At 47.5% G+C, this 25,919-nt stretch overlaps 1 protein-coding gene and 1 pseudogene across 10 annotated transcripts in view; both read right to left on the bottom strand.

Moving 5' to 3' along the window:
• TMEM94 (transmembrane protein 94) overlaps positions 1 to 25,919 on the bottom strand; it is a 59,341-nt gene that overhangs the window by 8,237 nt on the left and 25,185 nt on the right. For 3 of the 10 annotated variants that reach the window (XM_077163783.1, XM_077163781.1, XM_077163782.1), the window contains exons 2-14: positions 20,251 to 20,380; positions 9,818 to 9,937; positions 8,892 to 9,477; positions 8,730 to 8,792; positions 3,413 to 3,615; positions 2,922 to 3,073; positions 2,390 to 2,492; positions 2,100 to 2,186; positions 1,748 to 1,864; positions 1,319 to 1,375; positions 889 to 993; positions 575 to 739; positions 122 to 331 (exon numbers count right to left, since the gene is read on the bottom strand). In XM_077163783.1, the coding sequence (XP_077019898.1) occupies positions 122 to 331; positions 575 to 739; positions 889 to 993; positions 1,319 to 1,375; positions 1,748 to 1,864; positions 2,100 to 2,186; positions 2,390 to 2,492; positions 2,922 to 3,073; positions 3,413 to 3,615; positions 8,730 to 8,792; positions 8,892 to 9,477; positions 9,818 to 9,937; positions 20,251 to 20,274 (1,992 nt within the window). In that variant the 5' untranslated portion in view covers positions 20,275 to 20,380. The remainder of the gene's footprint in view (positions 1 to 121; positions 332 to 574; positions 740 to 888; positions 994 to 1,318; positions 1,376 to 1,747; positions 1,865 to 2,099; positions 2,187 to 2,389; positions 2,493 to 2,921; positions 3,074 to 3,412; positions 3,616 to 8,729; positions 8,793 to 8,891; positions 9,478 to 9,817; positions 9,938 to 20,250; positions 20,381 to 25,919) is intronic. The other 7 variants (XM_077163790.1, XM_077163789.1, XM_077163787.1 and 4 more) reach the window with 5 other exon arrangements.
• LOC143685593 (heparan sulfate 2-O-sulfotransferase 1 pseudogene) lies at positions 3,626 to 8,715 on the bottom strand (annotated as a pseudogene).

The raw sequence follows: 25,919 nt of genomic DNA, 5'->3' as shown, positions 1-25,919 counted from the left end.
GTATGACCTTCATGTCGTTTATGGGCTTCCACTGGTTTAGGCTGGGCTGAGCCCCAGCACAAGGGAGGCCAGGACCCCTGTAGCCAGTGCAGGTGGTGTGCCCCTCTGCCTCTGTTCTCACCTTGTGGGGCTCTTCTTCACCACCCTCAGTGTCCCGGCTGAAGCTCACGTTGGAGCCCGATGGGTGTTGGCTGCGGCTGTGTGGTTTGTGGTGAAAGTGGGGCTCCAGGGGCTTGGGACAATCGCTAGGCAAGTTGCCAGGCTTCTGCTCATTGAAAAGGTGCAGGGTATTGTTCAGGGAGCCAGCCAGGAGGGCATCTCGTTCATGAGGCTGTGGAGAAGGAGTACACGCCTTGGACTTGGACCCCAACAGCCGCCCTGGACCATGGAACTGGTCAGCCCTGGGCCCCCCTACCACCTGCTCTGTGGCTTCACCTTGACAGCTCTGAAGCAGAGCTTAATGGTACCTGAGCCCTCCTCCTCCCTCCTAAACCTCACCTTCCCTGAGGCCACTGGCCGGGCTCCTAGGCTAAACAGCCTGGCCCAAAAGTGGGCCCCTGGGAGCCGGCCGTACCTCCTCCTCTACCTCGGGATGGCAGAAGGAGCGGGTGGACAGGTCATCTGTGAGGTCCTCGTGGCTGCTGTGAGGGTGCTCCACCTTGCCACTGAAGAACAGCACCGTCTCTGGGCTGGGATTTGGCCATGATAGAATCCCCTGTTTGTCTACACAGCATAGCACCTACAAGGAGAGAGGTGAGGCATGGAAAGGGGCTTTGGCATTAGCCTGATGCATACAGGGGCCACGAAAGTGGCAGAAGTGCAACCCAGATGCAGCTGGATGGAGGCCTATTCCAGCAGGCTGCCACCTCACTACAGGCCTGCCCTCACCGTGACGGAGCCCAAGCTGTGCAGCAGGCTGGAACTGTGGCTCAGTGTTGGTGACGTCCCCTGGATCACCCTCAGAAAGTGGCCCCATATACAGCGTAGCATTTCCTGATGGGAGAAATGAAGTCTACAAGGCCATTGGGGACTCAGCCCCTGTCTCCCTAGAGATGGTTTCTGGCACTCAAAGTCAGAAGAGTCCAGGAAAGTACTGGTGGTCAGGTTGGACAAACATTTGCCCAGGGCCAGGGTCTGATGCATGACAGGCACGGGCCCAGGGTCTGTTCCTATGCAGGTGCACTGCTAGGCTTCCAGAGCTCTGCTGGACGCTCAAAGGCTGCAAAGCAGAGGAGTCCCAGGGTCCCGGGGAAAGGCCTAGGGAGCCTGAGTTTATGGCCAAGGGGCCTGAGGCAGAATCCATCTGGAGTCAGTGTACCTGAGGGGAGACGACTTCTGTGTAGCTGCTGAGGGTATCCTCTGAAAATTTGGCCAGCTGCACGTGGAAAGGGGATGAAAATTGTCAGTGGGGAAAAAAGAACTCTCCTCACATAGGCCTCCAAGTGGTAGAAGGGGAGACCCCCAAATCAGCGAGGCTCCCAGACCCTTAGTAAAGAACACCCAGGCAGTCCCTGTCTGGCAGAAGCAAGGATAGTTTCGCCCACCCTCACTCCCATGCCAGGGCCTGGCCTGGAGACCCTTCTGGAATAGAGAGGGCCAGAGCCCTAGGAGAGGCACCCAGGGCCGACCAGCACTCACAGCCCAAGGTGGGGTGAGACTTCTGCCCCAGCTCTCTGGGGCACAGCCACCCCCTCTTTTGTTCCTGCACCCTACCCAGCTGCCTTGGAGATGGTGGTGAAGAACGCACCAGGGAGCTGGGCGAGGCCTTGCTCATCTGGGCCAGAACACGGGCTTCTCCACAGGCAGTTGCCAGAACCCAGACAACTGGGAAGAGCAGGGGGAGGATGGGCAGGACACCATTCACCTGGAAGAGTGAACCATATGGAAGGCTCTGGAAGAGCGAAAGCCCAGGAGAAGGAAGGGAGGGAGGGGATTTCCTGGCCTTGAGGCCATGGCCTGAGTAGGAGGGGTGGGAAGGGAAGGGTAGGGAATGAGAAGGAGGCATTCTTAAGCTGCTGAGCTCCAGAGGACACGGGGAGGGGACACACCCACCTGGTGGGAAAGAAAAAAGCTCAAGGGGAAGGAAAGGCAGTCCTCACCTGCAGCTGCAGTAGGGTGTACTGCCAGGAGGTGACCCCGGGGGCGTGGAACATGAAGCGCAGGGTATTGGTGATAAGGAAGCCAGCCTGTGGGGTGTAGGGGAGGTGCAGGCTTCATACCCACTGCGAAGCGGCCCCAGGCTCCCACTTCCCTTCCTTTTCCCTGGACCCACTGTCTTCACTTGACCCTCTGTCTTCATTCGCATGGTCCTCTGAGTTAACCCAGGGAACTAAAACCGGGTCCCCTGTTTCCCAGCCCTCTTGTTCCCGAGCGGCCCCGGCTCACGCACCAGGACCACGGGCACTGCATAGTGCAGCATCACCGACTGCACCGTGAACCGCTCATTGTCCAGGGCAGTGACAGGGCGGGACAGGGCCATGGCCAGGCACCATCTGTGGAAGAGGCAAGCAGCCCTTAGCCCCACTCAGGGAAGAGATAGAAACCCACCCCCCACCTTGGAGAGATTCTTGGTCTCTTAACCAGACGCTGCTTCATGACTTCACCAGGTCCTGGAATTCCCTTTTACTTGGACCCAGACGAGTATTCCCCCAGGAGAAGGAACGCAGACTGAGAGGAAAGCAGTCAGTTTAAGAATTCTCTCAAGAAACTGACAAAGGAGTCTAAGGAGGATACTTGGCCCTTACGAGGGCCACGGTATGAATGAGGCTCCTTCCTCACTTGCCTCACTACCCTGTTCACAGGCAAAAGGATCGGGGATGGCGGTACAGTGGCCCCATGTGACACTGTGAGTCACAGGGGTCTCTTGGGAAGGACAGGGGCAGAGATGTCAGGGGCATGGCCCAGTGGTGCAGCAACCCTACCTGACGCTCTCAATCACAGGGGTCTCGAGGACTCGGAAGAGCCGGTGCTGCTGGGGACTCTGTGGTCCTTTCTTCACCTCTCCCCGGGGAGATGGAGGTGGAGAGAAAGGGGGAAACAGGTCTCCGGGCTCCAAGACAATATGCTCATCATCCTGCCAGCAACCAAGGGAAGGAGGGTGAGGTAAGTAAGGGGTCAGTCGGAAACCACTCTTCTTTGGAAACTCCAGCTAGCTGGAGGCATCTCTCTGGGTTAGTGACTGTCAGTTAGCAGAAAGTCAGTTGAGGTGACTGAACTGTGGGACTGGATTCCTAGTAGCCTGGGAGAAGAAAGAGGCAAAAGAAGAGCAAGATAACCCAGCTCTGCTCCATTCTCTTAAAGCTCTTGCCATAAACCCAGGAACTGACCAGGAAGCTTCAAGGATTAAGCTCTGTCCAGCATTTCCTATGGATATTCCCACACTTTCCATGGAAGGAGAAAAGCCTTGAGCTACCTTGATCCCCCTCAGGGAGGCGAACGACTCCTGGCCAGGCCTCAGAGCTATGATGTCTCCTTCCACCAACAGGCTCACTGGCAGGTTAACCAGATGTCCATCCCGGTAGGCCCAGTGCAGTGACCAGGAAGGTGCAAAGGGCATGTGGAGGTCCGGGTACATAGCATTTGGCCAGGTGATCTCCTTGCCCTCCCTGAGGGCATCTGAGGAGAATGGAAAAAAGGAAGCAACCTTTTAAATGACTACTGCCCTCCAGCCCACACAGCCCATGCCTCGGGGCCTGTGCCTGCTCTTCTTCCTCTCCAGGAAGGCCTGCTTTAACCTCTCCATTCCAGATCCATCTCCTCTAGAAAATCTTTCCCAACCTCTCCAGCCCAGCCACTTCCGCCCCCTTCATACACCTAAAGCTCTTATTCTTTGTATCCCTTATTTCATTCGAATGCATTTCACAAAAACTGCTGGGCCCTGGGAGGGGTATACAGGTGAGAAAGACAAAGTTCCTGTTCAGTCCTCCAGCTATAACCTGGCTGGGGAAAGGAGACCTTTAGGCAAGTAACTACAAACAAGGTAAATGTGTTAAGTGTTGAGAAAGAGCCCAGTGCTGCAGAAGCACAAACTAGGAAACAAATATATCCGGCTGGGGTGATCAAAGACAGTGAGGTGGAAAGGTAGTATTTGAGATGGGCTTTGAAGAATGGGTGGTTTTTGTTTGTTTGTTTGTTTTTAGGTCTATTGGTTTACTTGGCATGATAAAATTAGTGCAGTACCACTTTTGTTTAATTGCTTGTAACCTTTTGGTCCAAATACATAAAATATACAATATTTATAGCATTTACCTTTTTTTGTAAATGCAGTGCTTTAAAACACCATTATAAAGCACCTCAGTAAAAATAATCTACAGGTAAAAGTACAGAAGAAGTAGGAAAACCCTACCCATCCCACAGCTCATTAATGGAGTTAAATGTGGAGTCAATGATATTATCATTTTACAGCTATTACAAATAATCTATGGAGAAATGAATCTAAACTTTCTTTTTTGATATCAATGTGTGGAGGTCTTAACTAAAAGTCATGTAATATCAACATTCTTTCAGGTGTCTTCCCAATCTTAGACACACTGGGGAGGCAGGAATGAGAAATACTGCTTTGACTCTATTTTTTTTTTTACAGTGTTAGTAATGGTTTAAATTGTTTTGTTTTAACACTAATCATCATTAAAAAAAATTAAAACAACCTACATAAATATGGGCAAATCGAACTACAGCAGAAGCATTTCTTAGCAAACATGATAGAACACTCTAATACATTTCATGGGACATGATTCACAAAAACAAAGCACACACTGCCACCAACTAGTAACACTATTCAATATTAGGTGTGTAACCCAAACCACCAGGTGATGGTGGAAGTAGCATTCATAGTTAGTTGAAAAAATGCTTTGCTTGTCAAAAACAGTTATCACTTTGATTCCCAGACCACGCACCCCCAAAAAACAAACAGATTATCACAAATGCTGGAGAAAATGTGGGGAAAGAGATGTACCTATTCACTGTTGGTAGGGAAGCTGAGAAGTGCAGCCCCTCTGGACAGCAGTGTAGTGGCTCCACAGGAGGCTAGGGGTGGGGCTGCCATAAGCTCCTGCAACCCTGTTGCTAGGTATATGCGTGGAGGAACTGAGAATAGTGACACGAAGGGACATTTGCACACTGGGGTTTATGGTGGCAGTGTTGGTGATTACCAGTGGAGGGAGCTGGCTTAAGGGTACAACGACTGAGGAATGGAAAGGGGAACTGTGGTGTAGACGTACAATGGACTACTGAGCCGCTTCAAGAAGGAAAGAAGTTGTGAGGATGCAACTAGGTGAATGAACCTTGAGGACAGTATGTTGAATGAAATGTCAGAAACAAAAAGACAAATATTATCATGCTTCACTCATATGGACTAACTATAATATACAAATTCGAAGAATTTAAGTCAAGAGCATGGGTTATCAGGTTGGGGCCTACTGTAAAGGTTCCTAGATGTAAGCTCTTATAGCAGTCACATCTATTCCGGAGTTGTAACTGTTATTCTAAATTCTGAGATACTGAGCTATTTGTATATAACCTGATCGTTCCCTGAAACTTCGGGCATTTGTGTGACACCTGAGACTCAGAGCTAGAGCTCTGAAGCTATGAAAGTCAGCATTACCTCAAACAGTAACTGTTAAAAAAAGTGAAAAAGTGATCAGACTTTGACTAGAGATATGAATGAAGCTGATCTGGATAGGACTAAGATAATTCAGAATACAGGGTAAAGGATGGTATGGTCCATATTTTCAGACTTCAACTTTTGTGTGAGACCAAAGGAAGAGATGTTTGTCTGGTGCAAAAATTATATTTTGGATAGCCCATTATCTAATTTAACTTATATGGTCAGTCTATTCGAACACCATAATTACATGGAATCTTGAATAGTCTGTGAGATCTTGTTGGGTTTGTTCAGGTTAGTGTGATGCCTCCATACATCCCAGAGTAATTTCGGCAAAGAATAAAAAAGTATTTGCAAACTCCCCTTGGGGGATGGGGAGAAAGGAAGAAATAGTCAACTTTCCCATCTGAGGAATTCCTGATATTCTTGCAAGCAGTGAGGACACCAATGCAATACACTGAGCCCTTGATCTTGGGGCTCACCCCTATGAAACGTATTCTTGCAAAGAAGAAGCTAAACCTACTTATAATTATGCCTAATTATCCCCAGAGAACCTCTTTTGTTGCTCAGATGTGGCCTCTCTCTCTAAGCCAACTTGGCAGGTGAACTCACTGCCCTCCCTCCTATATAGGATATGACTCCCAGGGGTCTAAATCTTCCTGGCAATATGGGATATGACTCCTGGGAATAAGCTGGGACCCGGCCTCATGGAATTGAGAAAGGCTTCTTGACCAAAAGAGGGAACAAAATGAGACAAAATTAAGTTTCAATGGCTGAAAGATTTCAAACAGAGTCAAGAAGTTATCCTGGAGGTTTTTCTTATGTATTATGTAGATATCCCTTTTTAGTTTGTGGTGTATTGGAATGGCTGGAGGATAGTACCCAAAACTGTTGAATTGTATTCCAGTAGCCTTGAGTCTTGAAGACAATTGTGTAATTCTATAGCTTTTACAATGTGACCATGTGATTGTGAAAAACTAGTGGCTGACTCTTCCTTTTTCCAGATATGGACAGACAAGTAAAAAAATTAGGACAATAAATAAAGAAATAATGGGGGGGATAAGGGGTGAAAAAAAAGGTTAGATTGCAATACTAGTGGTCAATGAGCGGGAAGGGAGGGGTAAGAGGTATGGGATGTATGGGTTTTTTCTTTTTTCTTGTTATTTCTTTTTCTGGAGTAATACAAATGTTCTAAAAATAATCATGGTGATGAATACACACTATGTGATGATATTGTAAGCCATTAATTGTTTATTTTGGATGGACTGTAAATATGTGCATGAAGATATCTTAATAAAAATATTTTTAAAAAACAGAGTATCAGAACCTTTTCTGAAGTTGTATTTAGCCCTTTGATTAGACCTGCTATGTGATTATTTTAGGTGAAGTGTAGTTTTTTTTCAGGCAGGATGTTATAACTCATATCAAAATTTAACCAGAAAGAGAAACTGACTTAAACTTCTTAGAACACTGACATACTAGCCAGTATCTATTTCCTTGATGTTTTTGTCCTATTTCCTAACTTGGCTCCAAATAAATTCTCTTATCACGCAAATAAATTACACCTATCAGTAATACAGATTGGGGAGCCGAGTACTAAGGTGAAGAGAGAGTCAAAATATCAGTTCAAGAATCCAACATCACACCTTGTACTTGTGCTTTAGGGTAAATCTTTTCATAGATAAGGTTTTGTGTGAGGAAACAGAGGTCACCATCTTCTTCTGGAATAGCATGGGCTCCAGTGAATTGGAGCTGCTTTAGTGCAAATTCACAGAACTCATTCTCCATTTTCCAAACTTCACACTGCTGCAGTTTTGCAATGGTTTTTTAGTGGGGAGTTTCTTAGTGGTTTTCTTAACTTGAGGTTTCTGTCTATCATACGATAGAGTACTGCAGCGCCCCTGAAGAACCGGGGCAAATTTGCCTCTAACAACAGGATAAAACCTTCCAGCTCTTGGGTAACTTTCACCATAAAGCATCCATTAATGAGGTTATACCTGGCTTGATCCATAGCCCACCTGCTTCCGACATTCGACCATTCCAAGCTATGGCTACAGAAGGATGAGATTTGAAGCCACAGCTTCTCTGCAGCAGTCCAAGCCACCCCTGGCTACACAAAGGCCTTTTTTTTTTTCTTCACACTTGTTTTTGTGTCCTTTACCTTGGTCTGTAATCCTTTCCACATCTCAGAAAGTAAAAATAAGAAACTAGCCTCTCGCAGAATCCCTAATGACACTGATGTAAATCAAAGGAGAAGGAGTTACCACAGAGAGGTTTAACAAACAAGTATGACTACCAAATCATTATATTGATATTTCTTTTTAGTCTCCAGTCTCTTGGAACAGCCAGAAGGAAAAACTGGAAATTGTGGAACTATAGCCCACACCAAACTTTGAAATCTGTTCTATAACTACTTGTTAAAATGTACTTTGAAATTTATTGCGTTATTGTATATATGTTATATTTCACAAAAACCAAAAAAACATAGAACTATATAACTCAAACTGAGCCCTAAATGTAAGCTCTGGACTACAATTAATAATATAATTATAACAATATTGTTTCAATCGTAACAAAAGTACCACCTAAACACAAAGTGTTAATAATAGGGAAAACTATTATTTAGGTGTGGAGGGGTTATATATGGGAACTGTGTACTTTCTGCGTGAGTTTTCTTAAAGTAAACTTCAACTTCTCTAAAAAAAAAAATGAGTAAAGAAAACAAAACAAACAAACAAACAAAAAAGAACCCGTCCTTACCCTGGGTGCACATCAGGAGCTCAACAAGCACTGACTGGGTGGGAAGGCCACAGAGTCTGGCTCTGACCAGTTCCCTCCTCTAGAAACTGCGCTGCTCCATCCTGGGCTCCTGGCCCTGCCCTAGATACCCTGAAGGTATCTCAGACTTCTCTGGTCCATCTTCCTACCTGGCACGGTCCTACCAGACAGGACAGACTTGGAAGTGAAACCCTAGTGCCCTCCAGGAAAGGGGTGATGTCCTCTCGTGCTCTCCTGACATTAGCAAGCCCTCAGTGCCCTTCCTGCATGCAGGCCACTGCCTGTGCACCCACCGCTGCCCCTCGGCTCACACTGCCTTGTGCAAGAGAAGGCATGGTGTCCTTCTTACTTTCTCGATGACAAGTGCCCCTGGACTGCTGACCACAGGCAACTCCTGCACTAGGGCTCCTGTCTGGGGGTGAGGAGGAGAAGGGGGAGCTCTTCAGATTCCAATACATCACAGGGCCTCAGGGCATCTTTCCCCACACTCCGTGCCTGAACTTGGCCTCACCTTGGATTTGGTCAATGATCCCACGGAGCCTGCGCTCTACCTCCCGACGCTTCAGCCGACCCTGCCGCCCGACCAGGATGAGGTTGAGAAGCAGCAGCAGGAACAGCGCCGAGGCGTTCACCAGCTCCACCCCACGACTGGTGGAGAGGCAGAGGGTATACCACTGACTACAAGAGGCTCTGCAAAGCAGCCAACCCCCAGGGCCCGAGACTCCGCCTCCCCACCCATGCCCTTCGGAAAAAAGAGTCTTATCTGACAGGTCCCTGTCCCCAGTCAAGGGACTAAAGAGGTTCCCATATAACCTAGGAGCCCAAGTGGGAGCAGCACAGGGGCAGCAGCAGCCCCATCGTCCCCAGGTCATCCTGGGTGGGATGGTAGAAATCATCTGCTGGGGCAGGACAGGGACAGCCCCAGAGCCCTCAGCATGAGCTCCTCGGGGCTGTGGGGAGCCATGGTACCTCCCTGCAGGCTGGCTCCCATGGCAGCCCAGCAGCAGCAGCACAGCCAGCAGCATGAGGGCGGCACCCGGCCAGTGGAAACAGGAGCAGCGGTTATTGTGGTACAGGAAGCTGCTTCTCCACATCTCCTAAGGAGGGACAAGGAGACTGAGTGAGTCAGGAACAAGGTGGGAGAAAGGAGCCAAAATTCACCATCCAGCTGGAGTCTGGCTGCCTTCCCACGCACATACGCCCCACCCCGCCCCCAGCTCCCCTGGCGGGCTCTGTCTTCTGGACTGGGGTCCAGTCTGTCAGTCCTGCAGCAAGTAGGATCAGGGCATCTCTTTGCAAGGGAACCCCAACCTTCTTTCTGATTTTTCCTGATGTCAAGCCACCCAGGGTGACAGGGTGCATCACTGCCTTGGGAGTGGGCTGCCCTTGCTTCTCTGCCATCCCCTCTGGACTTGGTCTTTCCAGGAAAAACTTCACCTTCCATGTAAGACATTTCTTCTGTTCCCTCAGGTGTCCTTCCAGCACTGCTTCCAGCTGCTCTTTCAGGATACTGAGGGCCTTCCGGGTGGACAGGCCCAGGGCCAAGGGGGGCTCTCCCTGGAAGGAAGCACCAGATACTGCAGCTTCTCCCTGGAGGCCCCCAGACCACTGCCCCATCTTTCTACTACACACAGGATCTGGCCCCTCATCTCCCAGAGCCTCCCTCTTTGAATCCTCATTTTATCTTTCTCCCCTTAGCTCTTGCCCCTCAAGGTATAACCATATTCAAATCTCCATCAAATTAAAAAGTGTTATAGAGTACATAGCTTCCTTCTCTTCAAAGCCCAGTTTTCTAAAACCCCATCAACCCTCGGCATTTCCTAATTCACATTCCATGTGCCTCTCAGCCCGGTGCCATTGACCACCCAATTGAACTCAATGATTCCAGTTTCTTTCATTTCATGCACCAGGAAAAAATAATTGTTTTTCAATGGGGAGAGAAGACTAATAGACTGCTAACTTATCACTGTTCCTAGGAAAGATGTTTAAAAATTACCATCTTCTATTATCACCATTTCATAAAAGAAAAGATGTTTTAACATTAAACTATTAGGAAGGACATAATAGCAGAAAAAATACAACTTTTCCCAGGAAAGGGCCCTGTGCTGACTACATCACACTCTTATCCCCCAAGGCCATGTGAGTCTAGTTATGGACAGGAAGTGATGTCCAGAGGAGCAGTGGGGGACAACTGTGTCACCTTACTCATCTTGCCGCCAGGCTTCCTCCTTACTGAGATGCTGCCACACCTTCACCTCTCTCCTGCTTTCTCCTCCTTTACTACTCTTTTTCCTTCATCTATCCTACAGTGCTTTCAGGACATCTTCTTTCCAACTTTATGTATGTTTCCAGGGCAATCTCATCCACATTCATGGATGTGCCTACCCCCTGTAAGCTTCCAACTTCTAGATTTTACCTCAAGCCTGACCACTATCCTGAATTTAGATCCATTTATTGAATTGCCTAATGAATATCCCCTCAAAGATATCACACAAGACACTGAATTGGCTGGCTGGCTCTTCCCAGCCAAAGTCAGCTCCTCCTGCACTTCCCATCTCACCCAGCTACCCGAGCCAGAGCCTGGGAATATCCCAGACTCCAGCTTCCCCTACCCCCACCTCCTCCCTACCCCCTACCTCCCACACCATCCAGTCTCTACCTCAGTCTCTGCCCTTCCAAACCAACCACAAGACCACAGCCAGAGCAAACACACATCTGACCAACTGACCCCCTTGTCCTTTAAAATAAAGTCCAAACTCCTGAGCATGATCTGTGAGGCCTGTCAAGATCTGCCAGCTTCTCCAGCCTCCTTTCTTATTATTCCTTACCTATTGCCACACTCCAAATACCTTTAAGTAATTTCCAGCTGAGAGCCACACCCCTCACTCCAGACAACTCTTACTTCTCCCTTAAGAGTCACCTCCTCTGGGAAACCTTCCCAAAACCCAGTGACTGCACTTAAGCAGAGAGGTTTGTACTCTAACGGCACCCTAGGCAACCTGGCTCACAGCCTGCATCACACAGAATCGTTATTTTAGACGTACTTGTCTGGCTCAACCTCTGATCTACAAATTCCGTGAAAACAGGTACTGAATTATTGCATCTCTATGCACTGTACCCCAACCCCCATGCCAGCCTTATAGTAGCCTGTGCCAGGCCTACAGGAGAAGCTAAGTGACCACTTACTTACTCACTGAATGAATGAATGAATGAATGGCAACACATGTAGTTTCACTGATCCCAGTGAGAACTCAATCAGGGATTGTCAACACAAAATCTGCAGCAGAAACAACTGGAGTTTTAAAAAAGACCTACTCAACTGAACCTTCTGGTGTGAAGCTGATCCCACACTGGATCTGATACCCAGATCCTCAGCCCTGGGGGGCGCAGGGAGAGAATGCCACAAGAAAGCAGCACCTGAATGAGCAGCAAGTTGCTCCCAGGGAGCTCCGAGACAGCATCAATGTGAGCCCCAAGCAGGAAACGCCCCCAAGCAAGAGGAACAGATCCCTAGTTCTAGGGCACTGGGAGAAGACTTGGACTCCTATCACCCATGCATCTGCTTCCCCCAGGGTCCAGCTCTGATGTCTCCACAAAAGTCTACTCCTCAGCAACCTAGCCCTGCTCCTCGCAGGAAACCACCTCACCCCAGGACTAGATGGGCTACTGGGACTGAAGGGCCGTACCCCACCTGTGTGGCAACCCCACCTCCATGCTGGGCTCAGTGCCAGTTCCCTCGGCCTGAGGACAGGCTTCCAGAGTGGGCCTGACCCAAAGACTTCCAGCTCCCTTGCCTAAATCTCACCTAATCCCCACTCTCCACAGTGGCTTTGAGGGATTAGGAAAATAAGAGTTGCTTCTTCCCAGGAGGGATAAACTGGTTCTTTCAGCTCAGGAAGAAATCGCCCTCCTGGCAGGGGCCTGCTCCCAACCTGAGTAAATACCACGTACTCAGGCTGTGTACTCTGAAGCACCCACCTCCCTTGGCAGGGATCCTGTGGCCTCCCCATGGGGCCATGGTTCAGGACAGATGAAAAGCAAGTGAGGCAAAGACCTGTGCCTCTGCCTCCTTTGGGGGTGGAATGGAGGGGATAAAAAGGAAAAGGAGACCACAGACCTTTTCCCACCCAAGGTGCTGGCCCAGAATGGCTGACATGCATTCTTCCCACCATCTAAACCAAGGGAAGAAGACAATTTAGAAGATGTGGCAACTGAACACCAGGGCCTACGTGAGAAATCAGGGCCTCCTATGCCTTCCTTCTCCATTCCCACTTCTGCCTCACTTCCACTCCACAGCTGTGGGATTCTGGAGTGTCCAGGGTTGACCTGCCTCAGCCAGGTCTTCAGAAGTGATAAGTGAGAAAACGAGGCACGAGGGGCTTACAGAAGTGGAAAAGCTGCAAGCCAAAGCGATGGAGACAAAGAAGGGAAGGAGGGGCTGGGAAATCCCACAGGGCTGAAAGTTCATCTGAAAATCACTCATTCGGGACAGAGGGCCATGTTCAGGAAGGCAACAACATCCAGCGAGGCTGCGAAAAGACTGAGAGGAGAAGCTGGAGAGCAGCATTTAGACTTTGGGCATGTCTCAATTCCCACCTGCTCACTGGGCTCAGAAAAATCTAATGACTCCCTGCCCCAGGTCTTTGCCTGTCCTGACATCTGTTGCCTTATTCTAGGTAGCCAGCCTAGGACACCCCATCAAGCATCCAATCGAGTCATTCTCTTTTCCTCTCTCTGTCCCCAGATACCTGGACCTGCACTCTCTTCCTCCCAGGTGTGGGAAGAATGGGCCAGGGTGCAGCAGATGCTCCAGGCAGGGCCAGCTGCAGCAGGCAGGGTGCCTGCAGAACAGACTCCCTACATCTGCCCCCGCATGTTGTGTCTGGCCAGGAGCTCCCATCTCAGACTGGCGATTAAAGACGACACAGTGGAGGGAAAACAAGCCATGCTGTAATTACATGCCTTCTGAAGAAAGCGCCTGCCAGGACAGGCTGGCCTGGAGCAAGGATGCAACCTCTGGGCCAGTCCACTCTCCACAGTCCTCCACCGAGCTTGGCTACAGCCATGGCTGCTCACCAGCACCAAGTGGCAACACCTCACCCATCTCTGGCAGGGAGGTTCAAGTTATGGACAAAATCACCCCTTTTTCTCATTATGCCTCGATTTTTCCCTACTTGTAATGGAGCCAGAGCTGAGAAACTCAGGGGAAGACCTTGATACTTTCTGAAAGAAATTCAGAATGAGCTGAAAGGAAGCTGATCTGCTGGTGGGTGAGTGGCCTCTGACAGCATTTCTCAAAGGCTAAGCACCCCAGTGTTCCTGGGTACCAATGGAGAGAGTGGAGCAAGGGATTGGGTGCGCTTTGTTTGAGAACCAAGAACCCAAGTCCTAAATGGTCAGTCTGAGTTCCATCACATTCTCAGGTATGCTTTTCTTGCCTACAGGAGCCAAGAGGGTGAGGAAAAATCTGCCCTGGTCTTCAATACCCAAAGGCAACAAAAGTTGCTCAGGAACTCCCATCCAACCACACTGCCGGTCACCTCCAGAGATATTCTTGGGACAAGGTGTGATGCCTTTCAGGTAAAGTCAAACCAATTCTAGCATTCAACAGCTCAGGCTCAATCAGAGAAAATTTCTCGAGGCTCTAAGGAAGTTCATACTCAGGAGAGGCAAACACTCACTCACTACAACCTGTGCTTGCTTTCTTTGTTGTATCATTAAGTGGGGGGAGGGGTGTGGATCACCAACAGGGCACAGGCGTTTGGGGATACACCTGGGCTGGTGAAAGAGCCACCATCAAATTGGAACCACATGAGATCTGCTACTGACCAGGGCAAACTCCAGAAGGTCAGAAGCTGGGCAGTCTGGCTCAGCGTAAGGAGCCTATTGAGAGCCACCTTAAGTCTCTGACACCAACCTCAGTCAGGTTTCTCAGGTTGTCCAGACTAGAGGCCCCAGGCCCCCTGTCCTTGGGGTACTCTCTGTATCACAGCTGTCTTCCTTCCTACTTCACCCATTTTGAGAGCAAGCAAAACCAATGTCCCCTAGGCTCAGGGAGACAGTCCATGAATTTAGCCCCTGACCTTATCCACGGGCCCCTAACAAGAGCAGGGAACTAGAAAGTAGACCTGGCTGGGGCTTAGATCCTCACCAGCACAGGCTTCTGGCCAGTGCAGGTGGGGAAAGGACACAAAACTTGTCTCCAAACAACTCCCCCATCACTGAAGCAGATATTCAGCAACTATCCATCAGGATAAATTTCTTCTGGGTTAGGCCAGACACAAATTGATTGTCTGCAGCCAGGCAAATGAAAGCCTCCAGAAGAGGTGCCTTCCCCTCTTGTCCCTCTTCCAGGCTCATGCTGACCTTCACAGTTTCCCCCATCCTCCTCTCCACTTCCTGCAGCCACCAAGATATACCTAGAAATCACCCAGCCTGGGTTACTCACAGTAGTCCAGTGAGAAACGTTCCCTTACTGGCCCCTAGGAGGGCTGGCATCCTGGCCCAGAGCTTCCAGTCACTCACCCTCTTGTGCCTGGAGACCCAGGTCCTTGCATACCTTGACAGGCTGCTCCTGTGGGAGGTCGGACAGAGCAGCCCTCAGAGGCTCCAGCTCCAGTCCTGCTCAGAGAAGGGCCAGCTGGGTGGCTCCGAAGCCTGGCTGGCAGGTCCCTATACTCACTGGCTTTCTGGCTCCATCCCTGTATCCTTCCAAGTTTCTAGCTTCCTCCGAATCAGCTGAGCCTGTCGTCTGGTACAACATCTCATCTTCGGGACTCTTAAGGCAATTGGTAACCCAAAGCATCCTACCCAAAGCCAGGAATGAGGTATTCTTAATGGTAATTTCAAAACCGGGCTGGCATACTCACTTTGTTGCATTTGCCCTGAAGGGGCATCCAAAGATCTGCCTGTTTAAAGAGCATCGGGGCAAAGCCTGAGCCACAAGGAGTCAGCTACAGTCACTGCCACCACTGCCCTCAAAAACAGAGAGGAAGAGGAAGAGGAAGAGAGAGAAAAGAGAAAAAGAGAAGGGGAGTGAGCTGGAGAGAGTAGAGCAAGGAGCCGGGGCTGCAGAGTCAGATGCAGCAGAGGGAGCTTCAATCTGCTGATTAATTCAGCCGATTTCCAGTCACGCTGCAGATTCCGGGAGGGAGGGAGGAGGAGGAGGAGGAGGAGGAGGCAGCGGCTGTAATAGCAGCAGTGGGAGGGAGGGAGAGGAGAAAAGAGAGAAGGGAGGGGAGGGAGGAGAAAAGAGGGTTAGAGGGGAAAGTTAGTAGCAGCTCTTTCATATATCCAGGAGCTCAGCCCATTCATCTGAGGAGGCCCCTGCAGCTAATCTGCTGGGTGGGCAGAGGGCAGAGAGAGGTGGACATGGCAGAGAGGGGTACACGGACAGGAAAAGGAGCTGTGAGGAAAATGGCAGCTGCCGGTCTCAGAACAGGGCACACTCAGCGCTCTTCCCAGACTATCTCTCCTGGGCCTCCAAGGCCTGGCCTGGGCAAAGCCGGTAGCCCCCCTGTGGGAAACAACTCCTCTGAATCACTCAGAGACCCCTCCAGCATGGAGCCAAGCCAACAACAGCTCTTTGCCCAACTGGAGTTGCAGGAAGAGGGGAGAGGGGCCTTGCAAGTTATTAATAGCAGCACATCCTGTGTGGTGGGGGAAGGTCTGGAAAGGGATGGTTGCAGGCGGGAAGAATGTAACTACAGCAGACTCCAGCAGTGGCATCTAGAACAGCAAGGCAGAAGCCCAGAAAGCTAGCTGAAGACCTCAGCTGAAGGAATCGGGAAGTCAGAGGCAGCTGAAGGGCAGAAGTCAGGGAGAGACTGTGGGGACACCTCCCTACCCAGGGTTTCATACCTTCCCACCAGGAACCATAGACTCTCGGCCACTCATCTATGCAATGAAGTTGTTTAGCTGCTGATGGGTGCCAGTCCCATTCAAACACACCTGCAGCAGTGCTGCTGGGGCCAGGAGGTGCTGGGGGATGGGGGTGGGGGCTGGCCCCTCACCTCCTGGGCAGAAAGGGGAAGCCTGATGCTTGAGGCTCCTGCCTCCACACTGCTGGGAGCATAAATAGAGTCTCAGGGAGCAGTTGCTCTGGCAGCATTTCTCTCGGCCCCACAGTCTGACAGGCAGGAAGCTCTCAGCACAGACACCCTGGGTGAAGGAGGGATAAAGGCAACATGAGGGGACAGAGACAGTTCTCTGCCTGAGTCCAGGCCATCCTCAGGAAAGGGCCTCAAAACCCAAGGGAGAGGGAACAGCCTAACTGGTCCAGCAACGAGGAGCAGAGCTGGAGCCTGAGCATGTTTCTCCAGGGCCCTCCGTTTCCTAGACGACACATCTAGAGCTGCGAGGAAGGGAAGAGCCTCTGCTGAGTACGAGCCAGCCCCTCCTCTCCCCCTCCCTAGGACAGCTCCCTGTGGGCCCGCCAAGTCCCAGAGCTGAATGGGGACAGAAAGGAGGGGCCCTGCTGCCAAGGTTAAGGGCAGGAAGTCTCCAGCAGGCGCAGACAAGGGGAGGGCAGGGTCAGCTTCCGTGCCAGGCACCAGGCAGAGTGGGTGGGAGGGGTGGGGGTGGGGTGACTGCTGCCTATGCAGTTTGACTGTAGCCTTAGGAAACTGTCCCAAGGGATAGCCTCCTATCCCCTGTTCCCTGCTCCCAGATCCCTTTAGCTTTCTACCAAGGATTCTCATGGGGGAACCACAAGGAGGCCAAGAGAAACTTGCTCTCTCCCTTCTGTGTAACAGGACCTAGAAAAAGCAGCTCTAAGGGTCAAATCCAACCCAGTCCTCTCCCCATCCTGCCTCCTTCTACAGGACCCCACTCCAGCAACTAAGGAGGGAACACTGCATCAGGGAAGCAGGAAGCCAGTCTGTCCCTGCTACAAACAGTATATCCACCATGGCAGGAAAGCAGGAGACAGTGGAAAAGGAGGCTCTAAAGCAGAGACTAAGAACAAGTAGGTTAGAAAGAGAAGGGCAAGGGGATGGCAGGAAATCACCCAGCAATAGCTTAGGCCAGCAGGTGACAGGCCACCTTGCCATCAGTCACTCAAGCCAGCTCTCCCCAAGAAGCCTGCTGACCATCCCATGCCACGGGTTTGTTTTATGAAGTCCATTTATTTATACAACTCACATGGCACCTCAGGTAGAAAACCCATCAGATTTAATTACATAATGGCTTGTACTAGCAATTTCCCAACTAGCTTGTAAGCCTCTCTCAGCCAGCACCCACCTTCCCACTGCCTAAGTTCTACCAATCCAAAGTATGATACTGCTGCTGCTGCCGCTCTCTAGTGCAGGACTCATCTATGCAGAAGGAGGAGAAGGATAAAGAAAAATCCTCCAGGAAAAATGGCTACAAAGATTGCTCCCTAGACAGGGCTCCCAGGCCCGAGAGAGAAGCCAGCCTCCTTCTCTCACAGAACCTTGTTTCCTCTTGTGCCAGTTTGAAAGGATTTATGTATCTTAAAAAAGTCATGTTTCAATCCTAATCAATCTTGTGGGAGCAACTGTTTCTTTTAATCCCTAGTCAATAATGTAAACTGGAAAGTTGATTAGGTTATCTCCACGGAGATGTGACTCTACCCGTTCCACATGGGTCTTGATTAGTTTACTGGAATTGTATCAAAGAGGAATCATTTTGGAGAGAGTTCCTTTTGAGAACGAGGAGGGAGCCAACAAACCACGAGAGAGCCAGGAGGCTGAGAGTCCGCCAGCCAGAGTTGGGGATGAAGAAGGAGAATGCCCCAGGGAGCGCTTCATGAAACAAAAAGTCTGGAGAGGAAGCTAAAGACTTCATCACCATGTTTGCCACGCACCTTTCCAGTTGAGAGAGAAACCCTGAACTTCATTGGCCTTTCTTGAGTGAAGTAACCTCTTGTTGGTGCCTTATTTTGGACATTTCTATAGACTTGCTTAATTTGGGCAATTTCACAGCCTTAGAACTGTAAAACTTGCAACTTATTAAATTCCCCTTTTAAAAGCCATTCCGAATATTAAGATAGAGATTAAGAGTATAGTTTTGCCTTTCCTGGCACACAAATTCAGGGCTAGGTTTGAGATCAAACCCGTATTCTTAATTGTCATTTTATAAGACATGGACTTAGAAATGGAAGGCAGGTTAGATATAAAACCCTAGAATACTTAAATGTGTTGTAAAACTATTGTAAATGTCACCGGATTTTACCAAGTAATATCCCCTTTTTTTCATCCACTGTGGCTTTTCAGTTAAAATTCTGTTTATAAAAGGAATTTGTTTATTACAGCTCTACCAAAAAAAAAAAAAAAAAAAAGCCATTCCGTTTCTGGCATATTGCATCCCGGCAGCTAGCAAACTAGAACACCCCCATACACTAAGAATCGGTGTTTCAGCAACAACACTGTCCACTGTGTCACCCAGACAGGACACCACATTTCACATCATAGTCTCCGGGAGCAAACTCCCTAGAATTGAATAGTACACAGCTTTGGCAACTATATGCGACAGCCTTGCACCCAGGCAAGGGGCAGGGCCGGTTTCTCTCTGTAGCAATCACTATTAGGACTGACACCACCTGAAGAGCAGCCAGACCAGTCTTTGAACAAGAGGCTGAATACACCTGCTACAAGTTCAAGTCCCCAAGCCTGTTCCACAGCCGGTCCAGAGGCACATGAGGCCAGTAGAAAGGCATCAACCAGGCACCACCAGAGACTCAGTGTGTGGACCCACTACTCCCTCCCCAGACCTCCCCAGGCTCTCTTTGGCAGAAAGATGGCTATCTTAAGTTCAAGTCAATAAATACATACTAAGTCTTTCCTATCTGACATGTTCTGTACAAGGAGGGAGCTAGGGATAATGTAGGACAGACAGATGATTTCAACGGAGTGTGGCAAATCTGGTGATGGAAGAACTATGGATGCTGAAAGGTGGAATCTCTGAGGGGAGGAAGAAGGAAAAGATTTAAATGGAGAAGCTAATGGGCCTAAACTGTGTCTGGAAGAAAGAGTAGGAGGAGAAAATCAGGATAAAGGGTGGGAGCAATTTTAGAGATAACGGCCCGAGCACATCATGTGCACCCAAACTACGAAATGTTCAGAATTACTCATGGTCCCGGTCAAGGCAGGGTGTGTGGTTTGAGGCACTGGAGAGGTGGGCAGAGGCAGGGCTGTAAGTGGCAGGAAGCCCCTGAGCAGTTTTAAGTAGGTGTGACAAACATGCAGCTCTGCATTTGGATAGCTCACTCTGGCAGCTGTGTGGAGACAGAGACAAACAGATCCACTAGGAGGGTGTGACAGAAGTCCAGGCAAGGGACAAAGGTTACCTCCTCCTGGGCAGATGTAGACAACTCTACCTCCACCCAGAGACAGTGGAGCACTTGGAGCTGGAAGCAGGACCAAGGTCAGCTGGAAGGCCCCACCACCTGGTTCTTGCTGCCTGCAGACTATGCAGCTATGTTTGGGGTCTGAATGGAGAGCTCTTCCCTAACCACAGAGAGCGCCCCACCCCCACCGCCCCACAACTCAGCCTGGCTCAGCAGGTTGGGGCACAGGCCTAGGAAAGAGCTTACAAACCAAATTACACACCCCTGGGCAAGATGTGGGAAAACTGGCTCCAGGCCAACTCAAATCAGAACCCTCACTCACAGGCAGTTGTAGTAATGGTTTCATCCTTTATTCTTTATGCAAAGTTCCAGGTCTGTGCTTCCCAGCTGAGTAATACTTCCCTCTTGGGAGGGGATCACAGTTACATACCTCAAACCTCAGATCCACATCCCCACTCTTTCTCTTTGAAGCCCCCAAATGAGGATCCCGCAGACAAGCCCAAATAGGATGGGTCTAACAGCAACAGACTGATAACCCTAAGATAATAGAATATAGCCTTACCGGAAGCTTCTCCTTCAGGTCCATGGGCCCAGAGTACCGCAGGCATGCCCTGACGAATGTGGTCACCCCCGAAAGGAAGGCCCCTCCTCAACATGTACAAACCCTAGTGAATCTGTCACCGTCACAGCATCTGGGGGGAAAAGAAGAAAGAAAAAAGTAAGTCCAAGCTGCTGGAATGGGCAGTTGTGTATCACAACAGTGTCATCTAAATAGGGTGGTGGGTAGAAAAGAACTGGTCCCTCTTATCACCTGTGGCCTGGCTACCTAGAGCTAAGCAGCTCAGCTTCCCAAAGGACATCGGCTTTGGACTAAATTCACCCCAGAGGCCAAGAGTCAGAGGAATGTGGAGTGGATAGCATCAAGCATTCTCTCTTTGAACCCTAATTTTGAATGGCCCACAATGTTTTGTTCCAGGTGAACTGCTTTACTCACTGACTGCCAGCAGGCAGGAAGAGCCTTGCCTTATCAGTATTTCTAAAAATTAGGGTTAGGGTTAGGATTAAGGAAAACTGGAATTTAGATGCAACTCAATCTGTGGAGCAGTAGAGAGGATGAGATGTAGAGATCTGCTCCCTCCACAGCTGCCACAAGAAGTAAGGTATCCAATTATTTTTATTTGTTGGGAAACACTCGCCACACATACCAACTCCTATGTGATCCCACAGGGCAACTCAAGCCTCTTGTGCAGGGTGCCCTCAGGGCAACTCAACAGCACTTGGGCAGGTGTCCACACAGATGGGCATTCCAATCTGACAACCCATCTGACCAGAGTGGGCTAGTAATCTGGCAGAATGAAAATGAACCCCCACCACCACCACCATCTACCCCCACTGCCAGCCCCTGACCCTCATCCATCCATCCTGGCAGCCAACACAGTCTTAATGGTTTCAGAGTGACACTGAATAATCTGGTTTGATGTCAGTTACTTCTCCTTGGAGAAAGCACTAACCTGCTGACTGGGGCAGTTCTTTTGGGGACCTGTAGCAAAGCCTCGTTAAGAGAAGCCAGTCACAAGTCCAGAAGAACTGAGCCATAAAAGGGCTGTCAAGAAAAAAACGCTCTGTCCAGAGGATTCCAGCCAGGAGGCCCAGACTCTGTGGCCACCAACTTCACTCCAAAATCCCATTCAGATTCCTAACAAGACGGCATCAATGCTGATGCAACAGTCCTGCGTGGCCAAGTTTCTCCCTGTCCCTGCCTGTGCAGCCAATGCTTTCAAAGCCCAGTGAGCCGCAGAGGGTCAGAGACAGACAATGATGCTGGAAGCAGCCTTGCCAAGCTGTGACAGTCTGGCTTCGACAGCCACTGAAATGGGATCCTGAGAGGCCAGATGCACTCCTCCCCAAGGCCACTCTGGCTCAGGCTGCCAGGCCCTGCTGATAAGCACAGCTCAAGACCGTCATACTCCCCATGCCAGCCTGGTTGAGGGAAAGGCACCCGGAGCCTGATGGGATGGCGCTTATTAACTCCTTCCACCAACACTAAAAGAAGAAATAACTCTGCGGCCAACTGGAACCACAGCAGCACAGAAGGCAGCCAGGAACAGGACATTTTTCTAAGACTCCCTTTTCCCGTCATTCCATACATGGGCTTCTGCGACAGAGCTGCTCTTAACAGTCTGATCTGAAACCAGCAGCTGTAACCTTAAAGGGGCAGTGCTATTCCTGGCTCTTTTCCTGTGGAAAAGAGCACGGATTTCAAAGCCAAACACTCCCCCGTTCAAATCCCAGCTCCAACGTATTGAATTTGTGACCTTGACAAATGACTTGTCCCTCTGATCCTCAGCATCTTTATTCATAGAAAGGAAATGAAAATACCTATTTCACTGAGGTACTGTAAGAATTATGTGAAGTATTACAGGTACAGGGTCCGGTTCAGCATTCAGCACAAAGTAGGTGCCCAGTTAAGTATTTGCCATTATGGTCATCAGCAAACAAGAAATTAGGACAAAGTCCTTATTGCCTAGTTCAAGAACAGGGACTCATAATTAAGGTGAAAGAAAAATAAATGAAAGGCATAAAGGCTGGACAGGAATAAGTAAAACTGTCTCCATTTGCAGAAGCCTAAATCATTTCAGGAAGAAATCTACAAATATGATACTAAAATAAATAGGTGAGTTTAGCAAATTCACATGATACCAGGTCAAAATGCAAAATACAAATATAACATATTTCTATATGCAGTGATGAATGCTGGAAAGTAAAATTTTAAAAATACCATTATAACAGCACACCAAAAAATCAATGAAATACTTAGAGGCGATTTTAACAAAAAGACTTGTACACAGTTGAGAGAAATTAAAGAAGAACTAAATAAATGGAGAGATATACCATATTCATGAACCAGAAAACTCAATATTAAGATGCTGATTTCCCTCAAATTGAACTATGATTCAATATAATCTCAATAAAGTCCTAGTAGTCTCTTTCAAAGAAACTGACAAGATTTATATGGAGAGGCAAACGTCTTAGAATAGGCAAAACAATTGTAAAAAATAAAAATAAAGTTAGAGGACTTATACTACCTGATTTTAAGATTGACTGACTATAAAGCTACAGTAATCAAGACATGTGGTACTGGTACAAAAAGAGACATACAGATCAATAGGACAGAATAGAAAATTCAGAAATAGACCCACACATATGGAAAATGATCCTTGACCCTTACTTCATACCATACCCAAAATTCAACTCAAAATAGATCACACATATAATATAAAAGTTAAAACTATAAAACATACAGATTCTAGAAGAAAACATAGGAGAAAATCTTTAGGATAAGCAAAGATTTCTTAGACCACAGAAAGAACATAAACCTATTCAGAAAAAAACTTCGCATGTGTCCCTGTACACTGACAATGTTTAGCTTAAATGGTTGCCACAGGGAAAAGCCATGAGCTGTAATTGGTAAAACTGACATCCTCTTAAGGATATTAATTCTGTGCAGTCTTTTTTTTCCTTTTTCTGGTATACTGTTTGGTGGGGATCACATTTCATTCTTTTTCCATGTGAGTATCCCATTATTGCAGCACCATTTGTTGACTTTTTTTTGTTTGTTTGTTTTGGGGAAGTGCATGGGCCAGGAATTGAACCCAGGCATCGAACCCGGGTCTCCTGCATAGCAGGCAAGAATTCTACCACTGAACTATCCTTGCACCCCCCTATGCAGTCTTTTATAATTATTGAAACTTTTAATTTTATGTTTTATATTAATCAGTTTTCAGTCTTTACATATTAAGAAAGAACTTTTATCTGAATGCAGAAAATTATTAAAGAAATTCCCTTAAGCCGTACAAGTCAAAGGGTTTTAAGAGGCCTGTTGGTGGGCTAAAATTATATATAAGGCAGAAGCATTATCTTATTTATTTATCTATTTTAAATTTCATTTTTAAATGAAATCTGTACTGTCTGTCTACAATTATGAATTCCATTTATTGTATGTGGGAACATAAATATTTGAATTCTTCTTAGAGGACTTGGTGGCCATCCAAGGATATTGGCAGTGGACACTCAAGTTTACCTCAGGAATTGCAATCATGTAGGACTAGATTAAGAAAAAAGGCTGGAGTTTACAATTCTGGATACTGAGGCAAAAATAATCAAAATGGAAGCTAATCAAATTGCCACACACATCATTCCACAGTGCTTTTTTTTTTTTTTTTTTTTAACATGGGCAGGCACCGGGAATCGAACTCAGGTCTCTGGTATGGCAGGCACAAACTCTGCCTGCTGAGCCTCCCTGACCTACCCCCATAGTGCTTTCACATGACTTATTCTGTAACTTGTTTGTGCCTTAGCAGCTTCTACACTTTCAATGTATTATTTAATATTTTTTAAAAGAACATGAACCATAAAAGAAAATTATTGATAAACCATACTTTAACAAAATAAAAAATTTCTACTCTTCAAAAGATACCCTTAAGAAAACAAACGGATAAGCACAGACTAGGAGAAGATATTAATATACAAATCTGACTTGTGTCCAGAATAAAGACTTCTTAGAACCCAGTAAGACAAACAACTACCCCCTCCAAAACACAAAATTGACCAAAGATTTGAACAGATATTTCACAAAAACAAGTTATAGGAATAGTCAATGAGCATATGAAAAGATGCTCCACATCATTAGTCATCATGGAAGCGCATTCAACCACAATGAGAAACCACTACACACCCATCAGAATGACTAAAAAGAAAAGACAGACATGAACTTGTAAGCTGCTCATGGGAAGTGTAACACGGTACAAGGAATTTTGGAAACCAGTTTAGCACTTTCTTATAAAGTTAAGGTACACCTTCCAGATGACCCAGAAATCCCATTCCTAGGTATTTACTAAAAGAAACTAAAACAAATGTCCTAAAAAAGAATTGTATACAAACATTCATAAGCAGCTTTATTCCTAATAGCCAGAAACTGGCAACAACCCAAATGTCCATGCACCGGTGAATGGATGAACAGGTTGTGGGATAGCCACACAATGCAATTCTACCCAGCAGTATAGAGCTTCATTACCCACACAACAACATGAGTGAAACTTAAAAGCATTTGTTGAGTACACAGTGTAAGATTCTATTTATATAAAATTTAGAGCACTCAAAACCAATCTATACTGACAGATAGCAGATCAGTGGTTGCCTGGGGGTGTGGGAAGGAAATGATTGCAAAGGACACAAGGGATCTTTTGGGAGGGATCGGGGATGTTTAACATCTTGATAATGGGTGGCAGTTTTGTGGGTATAAACATTTATCAAAATTCCTCACAAAATACACTTATAATAAGTGCATTTTCCAGTGTGTAATTTCTGCCTCAATAAAGCTGATTTTTAAAAAGCGAGGTGGAACCTGGGTTCGATTCCCAAACCATGCACCCAAAAAAAAAAAAGTGAAGTGGAATCTGAGTGCCAACTAACTTAGCTCAACCAAGTCATAAAATGCCTAACACATGCAAAATCTGAGGGATATATAAACAGAAGGGAAGATGAAAGGAACACACATTTATCCAGTGCCTGCTCTAACATTGTGCTAAGCAAATGCAAAGTTAATCTTGTTCTCAAAGAAGTTTATGATACAGCCCCTTCCCTAGAAGAACTTATAATATAGCCAGTTTGGGGCTATTATGAAAAAAGAGAAATAAAAATCAATTTAGCATTGAAGTACTAAATGAGAATTGCACACAACAGATTCTGGAGGTCTGGAGAGTCTAGGGAAGGTTACCTGGAAGAAACAAGGTCTGAACTGTGCACATAAGAAAGCTAAGGGCTAGACAATGACAATTAAATACAATTTATGATCCTGGATGGGATCTAATAATGGAGGAGAAAAGGCCCAAAATGACATTAATGAGACAACTGGGAAAAAAAAAATGAAGCATAGACTGTATACTTTATATTTAAAAAAATTTCTTGAATTTGATAACTGTACTTGATGAGGTTACATGAATGAATAAACTTGTTCTTAGGAAATATACATGGATATATTAAATGTTTAAGGAGAATTATAAATACTACCTACTCTCAAATGTTTAAAAAGTAGAGATAGATAGACAGACAGAAGGATGGATGGACAGACGGACAGACACGATGGAGGGAAGAAGGAAGGAAGTTTCCAGAGGGAGGAACAGACAAATGAACAAATGAACATGGCAAAATGGTAAAAGTTGTCAATCTAGG

This window comes from Tamandua tetradactyla, chromosome 6 (genome assembly GCF_023851605.1).
Source record: "Tamandua tetradactyla isolate mTamTet1 chromosome 6, mTamTet1.pri, whole genome shotgun sequence".
NCBI lineage: Eukaryota > Metazoa > Chordata > Mammalia > Pilosa > Myrmecophagidae > Tamandua > Tamandua tetradactyla.
Note: the sequence above shows the minus strand (reverse complement) of the source record. Positions and strands in the feature narration are given on the sequence as shown.